Raw genomic sequence first — 16,239 nt, forward strand, 5'->3', positions numbered from 1 at the left:
ATACGCGAAAACAATTTCCGCAAATTAAAATATCTCACATCAAAAGAGATATTTATGGTTCACTCATGAGCGGTAGTATTGTTCACATGAAACGTGCGCGTGCGTTTATTGGAGTCCATTTAAATTGATGGTGATGACTTCACTGTGTTGCGAATTAATTGGACCGTCTCGTATATCCTTTCTTAATACTCTGTTTAATACAATATATAAGAGAATCTTCCTTTTAGAATGTAGGTCCACTTTTTTGAATCAATTATTATCTCATGGTGTATAATATAATATCTTCTTTTTATTTTATTAATTCCTGCGTATTATTCATCTTTTTATAGGTGTTAACTGATAACGTTATATGTATATCTAGGACACGACAGTTTTTGATCCTTAAAATATAAGGAATACCTATTTCCCTTATTTTTCAATTATTATTAAGGAAAGGAAACTGTTATCGTACGTATTATAATAATATGTAATTAATTTACACAATTATTACAAGTTTTACACTTATCACAATAATTAATAATAGGTAAATACTAAATGAGCTACATTCAATTTTCTCACCTTTTTATAATTTACATTTAAAAAAAAATAAAAAATAGTTTGGAAAATCCAAAAGTGCACGCCTCATAATTTTTTTTTAAATAATTATTTATTAATTATTATTTTTGTTTATTTAATAACAATTAAACCACATCGAATCAGACCCTGAAAAATGAAAGGGTTCTATTCCTGAGCATACTCAAGCGTAAGGGAAAAAAAAAGACTCGATTAGTAAAGTATTTCGGTCGCTATCGTGTTAACAAGAAAATCCTCCGCACATACAGACACACGGACGTCCAAGACAGAACTTTTTTAAACTGTTTTTTAACTAGTTTAAATAACAAAAATGACATCAAAAATATCATGAATGTTAAAAATAGTGTTTTTTCTTAATATGTGTGTGTATGTATTATCTTACAAGTGCAATGTATGATACATAAAGACATTTTAAGTTTGAAAAATCAGATGTTTTGCGCGAAGTGACAATAGTACCCACCTCAACGCTTCGCTTATGAGGCGTGCAATAAGATTACGTTTAAGAACTATTTAAGTATTTTAAATTGTTAAATTTTAAGGTTCGTAATTTAAAAATTTATCTATAAATACAAAGAGTAACGGTCGGTCTGTACAGTATTTGACAGGCTTCCTATATATATGTAGGTTTTGATATATTATGTAGGTATATATATGTATGAAATAGAAGCATTATAATTAAATCACCCCGTCCGCGAGCAAAACCGCGGGGCGTAGCTACTACAAATCTAAAGCAAAATCAAAAATTATTAATTCTAATACCGATTTAATTACGGAAACATAACCTACTTGAACACCACACTCTTAACAAATTTACCTTGGTCAACAAACAGTTGAATAATTGCCGTAATTATCTAAATTTAGCTATTTTCCGCTTAAATACATAACAATAAACATCGTCTGAAACGTTAGAATATGTTCGTGAGACGGATAATAACTGCAAAACGTATTTAACGTCTTTGTTATCTTCTCTGTATTGATTTTCTGTACATTTTCAAAATACGAAATTTTAATGTGAAATGTTGGTTGGAATCGTCATTGTAATTGAAAATCCCGTTCCTGTGGGATTGCCGGGATAAAAAGTAGCCTATGTCTTATTCTGGGTCTTCAGCTACCTACATACCTACCAAATTTAATCGTAATCGGTTCAGTAGTATTTGCGTGTAAGAGTAACAAACATCCATCCATCCATCCATTCTCACAAACATTTCAATCATTTCGCAACTAGTTGAATCGCAAGACATATTTAATAGAAAAGTTAGTAATAATGGTTAATAGGTAATATTATCAGTTTCTTTGAGGATAATATATTTCAATCATATCCTTGTATTAACTATTTATAGCATTATTTATTTAAATATTACTGGTCTTGATCTATACGAGTTCTTATAAATGCGTAGAATATTATGATAAGAAATACAATGTAAAATTGTATGTATAGCTTTTTTATTTAAAAGCTTTTATAAATGCGAAAAAAAATTATAATGTCGATAATAATTAGATATACATATTAAGTAACCTTTAGGATTGTAATGTATCATGTATGTAATAACTTTTTATTTAATGTCTATATAACTAGGTTCACGACTTTAAAAAAAGAACGTTTAACGTTTATTCACGTATTTTAAATCTAATATATTTTTTTGCATCGTAGGTATAACTATGTACTTTATATGAATTTTAAACGTGTTGAAAGACAACTAGATTTAACACAAAAAATACAAGGTGGATAAATCTTATATATAAAATTCTCGTGTCACAATGTTAGTCTGCATACTCCTCCGAAACGGGTGAACCGATTCTCATGAAATTTTCTGTGCATATCGGGTAAGTCTGAGAATCGGCCAACATCTATTTTTCATATGTACCACGGGCGAAGCCGGGGCGGGCCGCTAGTAACAATATATCATTTACCCTTTTAATTTTTTTCTCATTTAGATGTTATTTAATAATAATCATTAACATACACGATTAATAACGAAAAAATCTTAATATATAATTTACATATTGTGAGTACTAAAACGTCGTCTAGACATTGTTTACCACGTGTTTAATAGATACGTTGTTAAAATTACCCCATTAATATTTAAAACTAAGCAATATCTGTCTGAATGTTGCTATGAATATAAATCACGCCTTAGATAAATAAGAAACGATATTTTTATTAGCATTTCACAAGTCAGCGGTTCTTTTGTGATATTTTTGTTGTATGAATGAGCTTACTGATTTATTTTAGTGGACACATTCTTTTACTGCGATTTTCATTTTATTTTACCACAATGAAAATCTATTTTTTTTCTATTTTCTAAATGAATAGCTCGACCGATTTTACCGATTTTTTTCCATATTTTCATCGTTACCAAGAAGTATATATTTCGGCATCGAAGCCGGGTCAAACGGCTAGTATATAAATAAAAGGGAATATAGAATCTATTGAGTATGCATTTGACGTTGCTAATGGAATAGGTTCTTGTGTTTGCAGATATTTCTATGTACATACAAAACATACTCTACCGTGATTGGCTAGTACTCTCTTATTGAAATTGGCTCCCAAACCAATCTGCATCTAGAAACTGATTACTCCACTTCTGTATTCATATTTCATGTACTGCTTTCGCAAACAGTTTCAAAACATTAATTTAAAGAACATAATTTAATAAAGCGTATGACTTTATGAGATTACTTGAACATTATGACGTTATTCCAACCTTTTTTTTTTTTTTTTTTTTTTTTTTTTTTTTTTTTTTTTTTTTTTATCGTTGGGAAATGCATTTACGCATCCCCCTCTACAGTTTTACTGCCCGAGGGGGTATGTGGGACTCGCATGAAGCCATACCCACTAAAACCCAACGGTGGCCACCGTTCATCTTCGGCGACAGGGGTTAACAGCCAGGCCTTGTACCCCTGCCGCCTACGTGGTGAGTGCCGCAACTGGGCGACTCGCCCAAGCCCCTAATTTGGCAATAGGCGACGGTATCGCATAATGATAACGCTGCCCTATTGCCGGGCTATCCACCCTCTGTCGCAGGGGGGGGCCGGTTTACTTGCAGCGAGCATATCTGCAGTATGCTCGTCTCTACGTAAACCTCCCCCTGTGCTTAGTTGTTAGCTCTTGTTTCAGGGCAGACGTTGGACATACTGACGCCTCCGTCTACCAGGTCTCCGTCGACGCAGAGGATCCGCCGCTGGGTCATTTTCCCGGGCCCTCTCCGCATCTTCTTTCGCCTTCATTATGGTTTCGCAGAAGGCTGCGACCATCCCCCATTTCGCGTCATCAGCGACCATCATCTTCACAAGGTCATGCAGGGTTAGATTGTTGTTCGCTCCCAGCAAGCCCTCGAGCGACCTTCTTTCGGATGTCCAGGCTGGACACTCGACTAGCGTATGTAGGGCCGTGTCTAATTGGCTGCTGCAGTGGTGGCAAGAGGGGGCCGGTTCACGTCCAATCCTATGCAGGTAGCTGCCGAAGCATCCATGCCCCGACAGGACCTGCACAAGTCGGTAGCTGAGTGCCCCCCACCCTCTCTCTACCCACTCTCTTAGCACCGGGCTTATCGCGCTGAGAGTCCAGGCCCCCACGCACGATGCGTTCAGTTCCCGACTCCATTCTCGGAACACCGCGTCTCGAGCTTCCTGCTTCCAGGCATCGAGCGTTTCGGAGGTCAGCTCTAAGCCCCTCCCTCTTGCTTCCGCTCTACGCCAGTAGACATCCGCCAGGGCGGCCGCTTCGAGGTGCCAGGGTGCAGTTCCGGCTATAACACACACCGCATCATACGAAACAGTGCGATACGCCCTTGCAACCCTTATGGCTATCACTCGCTGCGACCGCCTCAGCACAATAGTATTGCGCGTTAAAAGCTTGTCCGCCCATACCGGGCACCCGTACAGCGCCTGTGAGCGCATAACTCCAGCAAAGAGTCGGCGACATGCTCCGCTCGGCCCTGCAATATTCGGCATAATGCGGCAGAGAGCCGCTGCCGTGGTGCTGAGCTTTGTAGCCAGTGCCGAAAAGTGAGCTTGGAATGTCCATCGCGGATCGAGTACCAGACCGAGGTATTTCAGCCTGGACCCAATCCGGATGGGCACCCCACTCACCACAATATCTTCCCCGGTTGGTGGAGCCCTCCGATGGCCGTGAAACCATATAGCCTCCGATTTCTCGAGTGCTACTTTTAGCCCAAGACTTTTGATTTTGGCGACCACCTGTGCCACCCCAGCCGTAGCTCGTAGTCGCGCCTCCCTATAGTCCCGGCCAGTAGACACGACTAGAGTATCATCGGCGTAACAGATGGCGCTAACGCCTTGCGGCAGCACTCCTCGAAGCACGTGGTTGTATCCGATGTTCCACAGAAGAGGTCCCAAAACAGAACCCTGTGGAACACCGCATGCAACCCTATGACTACCCCAACCATGTTGACCGGGAAAGATAATTTTGCGTCCACCAAGATATGAACGGATGATGCGTCGGAGATAGAGCGGTAGATGATGTTGAGCAAGACCGTCTAGGATTTTGTCCCAGGGCAAAGTGTTAAACGCATTGGAGATATCCAAAGATACTGCCAGTGCAACCCCACCCTGGGAAACACACTCTTCACTTATATCTCGCAGGCGGGCTATGGCGTCTACTGTACTCCGCCTACGCCTAAAGCCATATTGGGCTTCATCAAGGTCCGGTCCTGTTTGCGCCAGATGGTTTTGGATACGGTTGGATATGATACGCTCAAGGAGCTTGCCAGCTTCGTCCAACAGAACAATTGGCCTATAGGCTGATGGTGAATCAGCCGGTTTGCCACTCTTTTTTAGTAGAACAAGTCGACCCACCTTCCATCGTTCTGGGAACCTTCCGTTCTTAAAACATTCTGTCAGTAGTTCGCAGAATCGTTGGGCCAATCCTTGTGAGAGGGCAAGTGACCACACTCTTCCATGCACGCCATCGGGCCCCGGGGCGGTACATTTCCTTTTCAGGCGTTGTACCGCCATATCTAATTCGGTTAGGGACACGTCCGGAATAGGTCCCGCGCAGGCTAGGTCACCTTGGTCACTGCATCGGTCCGAGTGCTCCGTTGCATTTCGACCCGGGAAGAGTGAAGACACCACCTTTCTAAGCAGTGCCGGCTCCAACCTAGCTGTTAATGGTGGAGCCCAAGGCCGTAGTTTATTCATGACCAGCCTGTAGGGACGCCCCCAGGGGTCAAGGCTCAGTGTCTCCAGCAATTCGGCCCATGCCCTCTCCTTAGCGGTCGCTATGGACTCTCTAAGAACCTTCTTAGCGTCTTGGTATACTGTATACCGCTCAGATTCCTCGACAATGGAGTAGTCTGCCCGCCTCCTCCTTTGTCTGTATTTTGTGTAACGGCGTCTGGCGGTAACACAGGCTGCACGAAGCTGCGCAAGTTCTGGTGACCACCAATAAACTTTATGATGTGGCGGAGATGGTTTAACTCTAGACATTGCGGCGTCTGATATGTGTGTCATCGTTGCCGCAAACCATTCCGCCTCAGCGTCCACGTTTATAGAGTCGGGTTTCGGACACCACGCACTAACTATAGATGCCAGTTCCAGTAAGTGTCTGTTCAAGGACTTGAGGGACCATCTCGGGCCAGATTCGACAGGCGCAGACCTGTTGCCGTGTAGATTTGATGTTGTTTGCATAACATCAAATCGGATGTATTTGTGGTCCGACAGAGTCTCCACCTCCGACAAAACCTTCCAACCACGAACTCGATGTGCCAGGGTGGGACTTGCAAACGCAACATCCACGACTGACCCTCCCTGCATGCGCACACATGTATTCTCGGTGCCCTGGTTGAGAGGGACCAGATTTTGAGCTGCGATCCATTCGACTAGAATGTCTCCGCGAGCATCCGTGGTAGAGGAACCCCACAAGGCAGATTTGGCGTTTAAGTCCCCTGCAATGACAATTTGGTGAGGGCGACCCCATTGAATCATGGAGTTTACTTCCCCCAAGAACGCTTCGAACTCAGCAAGCGTTTTGTTTGGTGAGAAGTAAACTCCAATTACCACCATGTCAGTCAGTTTCGCGGCTACACATCCATGACCCTTCCTGTGCGCACAGATTTGAGGTGATCCTTCCGATTGCATTATGATCAGGGCAGCAACCTCGTCTAGATCCCCGACCCAGTTGTCTCGCTCCGATGGAACTGCATAAGGTTCCGAAAGAATTCCGATGTGTATGGACCACTGTGCCAGGCTCTGCATCAGTAGATCCTGAGCCCTGGCACAGTGGTTCAGGTTGGATTGTAGAATCCGAAGCGCCATCCTATGCTGTGACGGTTTCCATAACCTCCACAGTCGCTTCATTTGCCTGGGAGTCTGCAATGTGTCTCTTAGGCCGAGCTTTAGACGCTTTCATATTCGGGGCAGCGCAGCCGTTACCGCCTAAGCGGTGGTCTGCTTTTCTGCCTGCTGCTATGCATACTGCGCAGTTTGGCTTGGCGGTACAGATGGCAGCTTTGTGGTCTGGCTGCCCACAGCGATAACATAGATGACTGCGATCGCACTCCGTGGTGCAGCGGTTGGCCACGTGCCCCACTTCCAGGCATCGAAAGCAACGCATCTCTCGTGGTTCCTGTACCCTTACTCTTGCCGCCACCCAACCGACGAGAAAGCGTGTCTCGGTAAGTTTTTTGGCCACTGTTACAGGGCAGTTTACCCACGCTCCATAAAGCCCAGTTCTATCTTGGCGTATTTGGCTGACCCGTATTTGGTCCACAAGGCATTCTCCCTTTGTTACTATGGCGTCCTTTAAATCGTTCTCTGTAACGGACGCATCTAAGCCCGAAACACGTAGTTCCGCCATTTTCACTGGTCTTGAGACTTTGATGTTCTTGTCTTTAAAGATTGTCTTCAGTTTACTTGCCAGTAAATCAGCCTTTTCTCCGCTACCGGGCCCAGGAATCTGGATTACTGTGGCCCCGGTGATTGCCTGTCGAAACTTTACGCAATCTATTCCGGCCTCCTTGAGGTCAACTTTAGCTCTCGCCTCCTTGATAGCTGTGGCGTATGTTATGCCGTTAGCCTGTGCATCCGATGATATTGTCAAGACGACTGCAGCAGATCGTGGGGCCCTCAGCGTAGGTTGTGATGGTTTGGTTGGGTGAGATATTTTCCGTGTATCAACCGCAGTTTTTCCGGACCCAGCGCGTTGTGCCTTCTTCGCACCTGATCTGCCCTTCCTAGTCACGACTGACCAGCCTTCGTCAGTAGCATTGGCTGTGGGCACCGTTGAGGTCTCCACGTCGTCACACGAAGGAGCCACTGTTGCGGAAGATAAGGCAGGAGTAGATCCCCCACTTCGTAATTCCACCGCTCGACTTTCTTTCCCCTTCTTCTTCTTCTTCTTTTTGCCTCCCTCCTTTATCTCAGTCTCTTGCCTGTTCTGTGCCGCGTTCTGCGCCGGCATGGAGAGCGCCTTGGTTTTCTTTGGCCTTGGTCCCGTATCCTTAGGATGACTGTCCTGTCGGAGGTCGACGACTCGGCTTCTTTCTCCATCCGTAGCGCTGGAGAGGCGTCGCAGTTGTGGACTCGGTCGTAGCTCCAAGTTCCTAAGCCGCGTATCAATGAGCTCTCCCAACTGGCGCACCATTCTATCCTCGAAATCCTGCGGCAACTCCGCTGGTTGCGCAGAGCCAACAGGGCCCCGATGAATGAGCAACCGCAGCTCCCGCATTTCGCTTTGAATAACATCTAGTCTTATACGCAGACGTTCATTTTCAGCGCGGAGCGCATTGGTTTCTTCGGATAAAGTTCTTACGGCGAGGGAATCCGCGTCCTCCCTAATAGCTTTGGCGGCGTTTCTCAGGTCTGCTACGTACGTGGTCTTAAGGTGGTTGGAAGCTTTGGCAATCTTTTCGACAATTGTCAGATTTGCCTCAATTCTCTTCCTAGCCTCTTCTGTCGCTGTATTGGCACCAGTTGCTATCGATGGCGATCGCTTAGCTTTCGTTTTTGGGTCTGCTAAAGCGGATGAGGATGCTCCGGCTACCGATTCAGCTTGTGCCTCTTTCTCCACTCTGTGTGCCTTGCGAAGGCCTGTGCGAGGTCTTCCTGAGGACGATGGGATGGTGGTATCGCTCGAACTTCCATCTTCCAATCGCGAGCGCTTACGGGTGCGCCAGAAGCGCGACTCCTTGCTCGGGGTGCACAGAGCCTCTCGGCAGGCCAGGGGGCTCATAGTGACCCGTGAGTTTATACTCGCCATAGAGTTAGAGGAGTCTGACTCCGCGGCTACGTCCGTCATCACATACGAACGATTAGCAATTCCTCCAATTTCAGTGGGTGTAGGAGTAGCGCACGATGCACGCTCCAACACTAGACTGCATTTTCCAATTGCCGAATCTCTCGGCAAACCTCCTTCTTCTTCTGGTTGGGGTTTCATTTTGACTGTGTTTTTAGTCCCACGAGTAAGGGGGAAATATATGGTCCACCCGGGTGGTGCCCCCTGTACCCGAGTAACCCTATTACACCCCGGAGGGCGGGCGGTATCCGGGGGTTGGCCGCTCCGACTTGGTCTTCTCGCCAAGCCACCTACCTCCCCATGGGAAAGCAGGAATCCGACGTCGCGCTTAGGCCCCGTGGGGCGCCCCAACGCCGAAATAGAGGGGTTTTTTATTGAGGTCACCTTCCTCTCGGGCCGGCCGGTTAAGGCGAGCCCCCTGGTCTCTAGCGTGCCGCTAGACATGACAACGTCACACGCTAGAGATAACAGTTCGCCCGACGCCACTTCCCGTATGGTTTAGTTAATAAAACGAATCGGGAGCTGCACGTGTTTATTCCATATTAGCTTCCCCAGGATGCTGGCTTGCAGCCCAGGTACTGAGCCCCCCCGCCACGACAAGGCTTGGAACGATGGGGGGGACGTTATTCCAACCTACGGTTTAACTGACGCGAGTTGGAAACTGTAGGCTATATTATACTGTCGCGGAAGAATTCCAACAAATACCCGCGGCCCCATCATTAAGGGTGCTATAACAGATTTTTAACAAAAACCGCTATTTTACGGTACAATTTTAACTCAAAGCACTTACACGTGAGAACAGAGTAATATCTTAATTTAAAGATAATATATTCGGTTCTACGATCATCTTATAAAAAATTGTACGACGTCATACAAAATTGTCACTGAAATACGATTTTCCCAGCACAATGATGGCATAAAATGCAAAAAAATGGGGTCTAAACCGGTACACTTTTAAGAAAATTAAAAGCCTAATCTATCTTCTTACCTATAAATTATTGAGGGATATATAGTCCTTTATAGATTGTGATAATTTTTTTGTATCTAAATCAAAATTTTATTTCAATTATAAGCTAAATTAAAAATACTTGTCGATTTCTTCATACATTTTGCTCTCGCGGGTCGTCAGACCGCGCTCAGAAGCGCTCTTGGAAGGACGGGTGTATCGCTCCTCGTCCCAAAAATAAAAACGAATTAGAAAAAGATTATTGTGCGTATAGTGTCGTTTTCGTGATTTGAAATATTTGATACTTTATAAGAGTAAACTGTATAAGTTTCATATTCCAGTTATTTGTAATTTAAAATTATGTTTTAAAAATTATGTTGACTGAGATCCTCTTTTTTTATAGGTTGTTGAACGGATTGGTGGGGTAAAGCAATTTGACAAAACTTAAATCCAAAATGGCGCCGACGAAAATTTGCCATCTTTTCGTCATGGGTGTCATTTTCATGGTTTTTGGGGTAGCTATTAACCAATATGAGGTCAAAAATAAAATCCAAGATGGCGCCGACGAAAATTTTACATCTTTTCATCATGGGTGTCATTTTCATGGTTTTTGGGGTAGCTATTAACTAATATGAGATCAAAACTAAAATCCAAGATGGCGCCGATGAAAATTTTACATCTTTTCGTCATGGGTGTCATTTTCATGGTTTTTGGGGTAGCTATTAACCAATATGAGGTCAAAAATAAAATCCAAGATGGCGCCGACGAAAATTTTACATCTTTCCGTGATGGGTGTCATTTTCATGGTTTTTGGGGTGGATATTACGCAATATGAGGTCAGAACTAAAATCCAAGATGGCGCCGGTGAAAATTTGACATCTTTTCGTCATGGGTGTCATTTTCATGGTTTTTGGGGTAGCTATTAACTAATATGAGGTCAAAACTAAAATCCAAGATGGCGCCGTCGAAAATTTTACATCTTTTCATCATGGGTGTCATTTTCATGGTTTTTGGGGTAGCTATTAACCACTATGAGGTCAAAAATAAAATCCAAGATGGCGCCGACGAAAATTTTACATCTTTTCATCATGGGTGTCATTTTCATGGTTTTTGGGGTAGCTATTAACTAATATGAGGTCAAAACTAAAATCCAAGATGGCGCCGACGAAAATTTTACATCTTTTCGTCATGGGTGTCATTTTCATGGTTTTTGGGGTAGCTATTAACCAATATGAGGTCAAAAATAAAATCCAAGATGGCGCCGACGAAAATTTTACATCTTTCCGTGATGGGTGTCATTTTCATGGTTTTTGGGGTGGATATTACGCAATATGAGGTCAGAAGTCAGAACTAAAATCCAAGATGGCGCCGGTGAAAATTTGACATCTTTTCGTCATGGGTGTCATTTTCATAGTTTTTGGGGTAGCTATTAACTAATATGAGGTCAAAAATAAAATCCAAGATGGCGCCGACGAAAACCTTTGTTATTTTATTTTAGTTTACTTCTTTATTATTAAGAAAATTACACCTATGACGAAATATGTCAAATTTTCGTCGGCGCCATCTTGGATTTTGGTTTTAACCTCATATTCGTTAATAGCTACCCCAAAAACCATGAAAATGACACCCATCACGAAAAAAGTCAAATTTTTGTCGGCGCCATCTTGGATTTTGGTTTTAACCTCATATTCGTTAATAGCTACCCCAAAAACCATGAAAATGACACCCATCACGAAAAAAGTCAAATTTTCGTCGGCGCCATCTTGGATTTTAGTTTTGACCTCATATTTGTTAAGAGCTACTCCAAAACCTTGAAAATGACACCCATGACGAAAAGATGTTAAATTTTCGTCGGCGCCATCTTGGATTTTAGTTTTGACCTCATATTGGTTAATAGCTACCCCAAAAACTACCCACACTTGCAAATGTGTTTGCTACGTAGGAAAAGTTCAGATTTAAGAGTATCCTAGGTAATGTGTTATGTGACGAATACCTATAATTTATTTCATTCCGACTATTTTTCGGAATAACATACATTTACTAAGAATTGTATACAATGCCGGATTTAATACAGTGCCGGTAACATCATAATATGTATGATAATAATTCTACATTTCTTAAAAAGCTTTGATATTGTATACAATTCATAGATTATTATTCAATGAAATAATGATGTAAAATAGTCACACTTTTTTAAGTTGTTTGAATATACTAACATACTTATTAGGATCGTACCTACTAATAAAAGTAACAAAATGAATTTTTAAAGTTCCTAGTAATCTTCTGGAATCAATTTCAATAAAAATACATAATATCAAAAATTAAAAATAATATCAAGTATGAAGATGGTCTATAAAATGGAATGCGCTATGTTTACGTGATCGTGATATTGCCGCGAACAAAGTTACGTCGTTAGATACCTAAATTTGAGTAACGCAGATTTGTGACAGCGTCCTTAAAGCGGCTCGACGGAACACAGTGGGGTTTTAGTCGGTAAGAATCCGACATAACCCACGGCTCCTTCCCCGGAGGCCGTGGGTATCTTTGGAAGATTTCCCAACTATAAAAAAAAAAGAAAAGGCTATATTATACTAGGCCGTAGATTATCTAGGTTTAAAATAGCATCCAAATATGAAAATACATTTTTGTTTAAATCACAACAAACGAATATTTAGAGACTTAAAAATATGTATATATTTTCGTTCTCATGCCACCACTGCATTCCTGTTTGTAATAATTAATATGATACTAGTACCATATCCCTCGATTTCATGCACTCGGGGTTTTCACTCTTAGATAAACGAAGCATCTTTCAGGACCTTCGAATGTTTTCAGTTAAAATTTGAGCCAAAGCGTAACCGCCAGACAGACGAAAATTCGCATACATAATTATACAGATAATACTATTACGATTCAAAAACTGAGCTTTACGAATTATCAATGTTACTAAAATAAATCCACATCTACCGGAAGTGCAGTGGTCAGGCGGGATTACGAGACAACATGTGATAAATACCAAATTGACAGGCTAATTCAAATAAACAGCTGTTGGCTGGGATTTGGTCATGTCAATATGAATAATAGTTATCATAATAGTTATTTGGCTTTTATCACAAGAGTTTTGTTAATATATTTTAATCTGAGAATTTTTTCGTGATCGAATTTTGTCTATTCCTTAAAAATTTCTCATTTAAAAGAGCATTTGAATGCTAAAGCTAAATTTTATACTATAGATATGAATATGTAATTGAATGAGATATTATTAAAAAAATCATTTTCATTTTGTTATATTTTTACTAAGCAAATAAATATTGGTTACAGGAAATCAAAATGAAGTGATTTCACACCATGTTTAAATTATCCGAGTTCCTTCTTCATTCACTTAATTCCCATCGTTTATTTGATTTTTATTTTATAAAAGTACCAGTTAGTTATAAAATCTGTATCAATTAGTAAAATATATCTTGTATTTTCATCTTTTGAATAAAATTGGAATAAAGTATTTGTAATTGTTTGATTTTGACTGCGGAAAAGGTTTGTCGGATCCTAAGCTTTTCCTTGGAAGGATTTATAGTTACTTTAAAATCTGAGAGATTGCTGCAATAATTATGACTTTTATAGCATGAAATATATGTACACATTAACATTTTTTATAAATTAACTGACAAAGAGGTTTATTTTATACTTTTCAACAGAAATGTCATTTCTTTTACAGCATTCATGGTGGTCTCATAAAGATAAAAGAGGGATGTTTGTTTTTTTTTTATTAGTGGTACTATATGCAATAGCTTATATTATTTTTGTTTGTATTAAGTAAATAGGTACCTATATCATATACAGATTAAATAATTATAAGGAGACTGGTCTCACATTACCTGATGTTTTTGAATTTAAATTGAACACCTATCCGATTTTAAAGATTCAATAAAACAACTTTGTATGAAATGAGAAATTCTGCTATGATATAAAATTTTCTTATTAGAATCTATTTATAAATTTTGTTACATTACGAACATTGATACAAAACAATAAAAAATATTATAAGGTGTGTGCCATTGACGCAAGTACAAATATAATTCGCTAATCTTATGTACACAAAATTTCTTAACGTCGTGCGTCAAAACATTAAAAGATCGCGTAATATTTAATAGTAACAAGCGTAATATAAATAATTGTTCCGAACAATGTTATAGGAACGTACGCCCGCGTAGCTAATACATTTTATGACCGCCCTGCAACACCATAATAAGACGTTATCACAGTTCACAAGGAAACCGAGCATTGATCCCAACGCGCCTTCCCATTGTAAACATTGACTATTTTTAATTTACCTTAAGATATCAAACGAACAGAAATAACACTCACCATATGAAGTCTTTGCAGTGGGAACAGAATGTCGGCTGTTTGAAGAACCTCGGCATAAACTTGTGGTCTTTCACCAGGTAAACATTCTTCTTCTTCAGGGCACCCTTGCGGCCTCGAAGCTTAAACGCCTGCCCCGCCTTAAGATCAGTTCCGTCATCACAAGCAGTATCATCGTCCGCCATAGCTAGAAGCTAGCGAATGACCGCCGGTGGAATCGGAAACAATTAATGTCTCACAATATTACGCCAGTTACAATGAATCGCGCACGAACGAACGAACGACCGCTCTCAACGGAACGTCATTGCAATTTGTGAATTGACAACCCAATAATGACAGACGACACTGCTGAACCCATTTGACTGTTTACGTCACAACCACATTTTTTATATTTTCATCCGTATTGGATACAACGTAATTTGAACTATCATTCGTATGTAACAGAAACACTAAACTAAAGTGAAACTAAAATACAAATGTAATAATTGTAATTGTAATTGTAACGCAAATTATCAAATCAATTTTTATCCAGATGTAGTTCTATTATATCACATTAATTCAAATTCTGATAGTTTAAAAAAAGGAACAAAGAAAATTAAAAGTATATTTTGATAATACGTTTTAAATTGTAGTTATAATATAACAAAAGACGTGTGGCACTTGGGAACTGCCGCGGTAAAGCTATTGCATGCTATGCCTTCAAGCCACACCTCCGCGCCCGTCGGAGTGGGGAGCATGAGGTTTTTCGTTACTAAATTTCTGGATTCGTTCCCCGCGGCCCGCGCTCAGGGCCCGCGATAGAAGCTATGCAATAGCTTAAAAAATGTATGTTACATTGTAAAATAATCATAAAATAAAGAAATCATGTGTCCATGTTCGTTATATTGTGGTTTCTTTACGTAAGAGAAAAATTGAAATTTTTATAGATAAATAAATAACTAATCCGGCAATATACAATTTTGAAATACTCACTAAACTGCACAATATGCTAGTGCTATACCGTACTCACTGTTTCTGAGTTTACTTATTTTTTATTTATAATAAAATATTAAATACATATGTACAAATTGTATGTATGTAATTGAAATAACATATATAAAAAAATGTTTCCAATATCGATAATTAACTATCTCCAATAAATATAGTTAGAGGAATAATAATATATTGCTTTCTAGTATTTTTATTCAAATTGATTTGATTAATACACTGGTAGAGATTGTCTAATCTAAAAATGAACGCCCCTCCACTAAACTTAATTGTTTCAATGTGTGAGGACAAATAATTATTGAACCACTTTATATGTGTGCGCGCGTCAATTCTACTGCAAACTTTGACCACACCCCGGACACTCCATACAAAATGATCGTTTTGACAGTCACACCGTAGAGACTGCAAATGTGTGTGTTAACGCTTTATGGTTGGCACATTTGTGACTAGCGTAAAAAAAAATTCTCGTTTTTCTGATGAAATACATCCGTAAACAGCACAATATCTAACCATTTTCTACGAAAAACGATAATCACAAATCCAAAATAATAAAATTACTTTAAGTCAATTTGATTAATGTTGTCAATCTTCGTTGCGTATCGTCCTTGCAGAAAAATATGGCCCATTTTATGTCTGATCGCGCGGGGGTGAGGTAAGTTTAATTTTGGCGGGAGGCGGAGAGTGTCCGTTCTGTAGCGTTTAGCTACTATTATGTATTCTGTGCTTTGACACTCGCGCATTGATTTGTCAACTAATCGGGCGATCAGTTCAGGTGCCTAGCATTGTATGGCGGGGAGAGCGCGCTATGTACGGAATGACACGTCCGTTCTGTCGTGCATCGCGTCATTTATGCACTAGTTGGCCAACTGGTCCTGTCGTTCGGGCATGGACGGGACTGGAGGACTGAACGACCAATGAGGCAGACCAATTTGTGTGTATTGCGTCTATACACGTACTTTGAATGTGAGCGTAAACACAGTGGAGGGGCGTTCATTTTTAGATTAGACAATCTATACATATTTATTTAATAGCTGAAATTCGAAATACATATTTGTATCGTTCTGAGTAAGGAAATTTCAAACGTAGAATGGAACGTATTTTTGGCGCTATGCGGATT

General features: G+C 40.7%; 1 protein-coding gene across 1 annotated transcript in view; it reads right to left on the reverse strand.

Moving 5' to 3' along the window:
- Pkc53E (Protein C kinase 53E) overlaps window positions 1–14,445 on the reverse strand; it is a 193,864-nt gene extending 179,419 nt beyond the window's left edge. The window contains exon 1 of the mRNA XM_090109114.1: window positions 14,139–14,445. Coding sequence (XP_089965240.1) covers window positions 14,139–14,320 — 182 coding nt within the window. The 5' untranslated portion in view covers window positions 14,321–14,445. The remainder of the gene's footprint in view (window positions 1–14,138) is intronic.
- Between the last annotated feature and the right edge of the window lie 1,794 nt (window positions 14,446–16,239).

Source organism: Colias eurytheme, chromosome 13 (assembly GCF_061535395.1).
Source record: "Colias eurytheme isolate Ceu_HAF_F1 chromosome 13, ilColEury1 Martin Lab GWU primary, whole genome shotgun sequence".
NCBI classification, from domain to species: domain Eukaryota; kingdom Metazoa; phylum Arthropoda; class Insecta; order Lepidoptera; family Pieridae; genus Colias; species Colias eurytheme.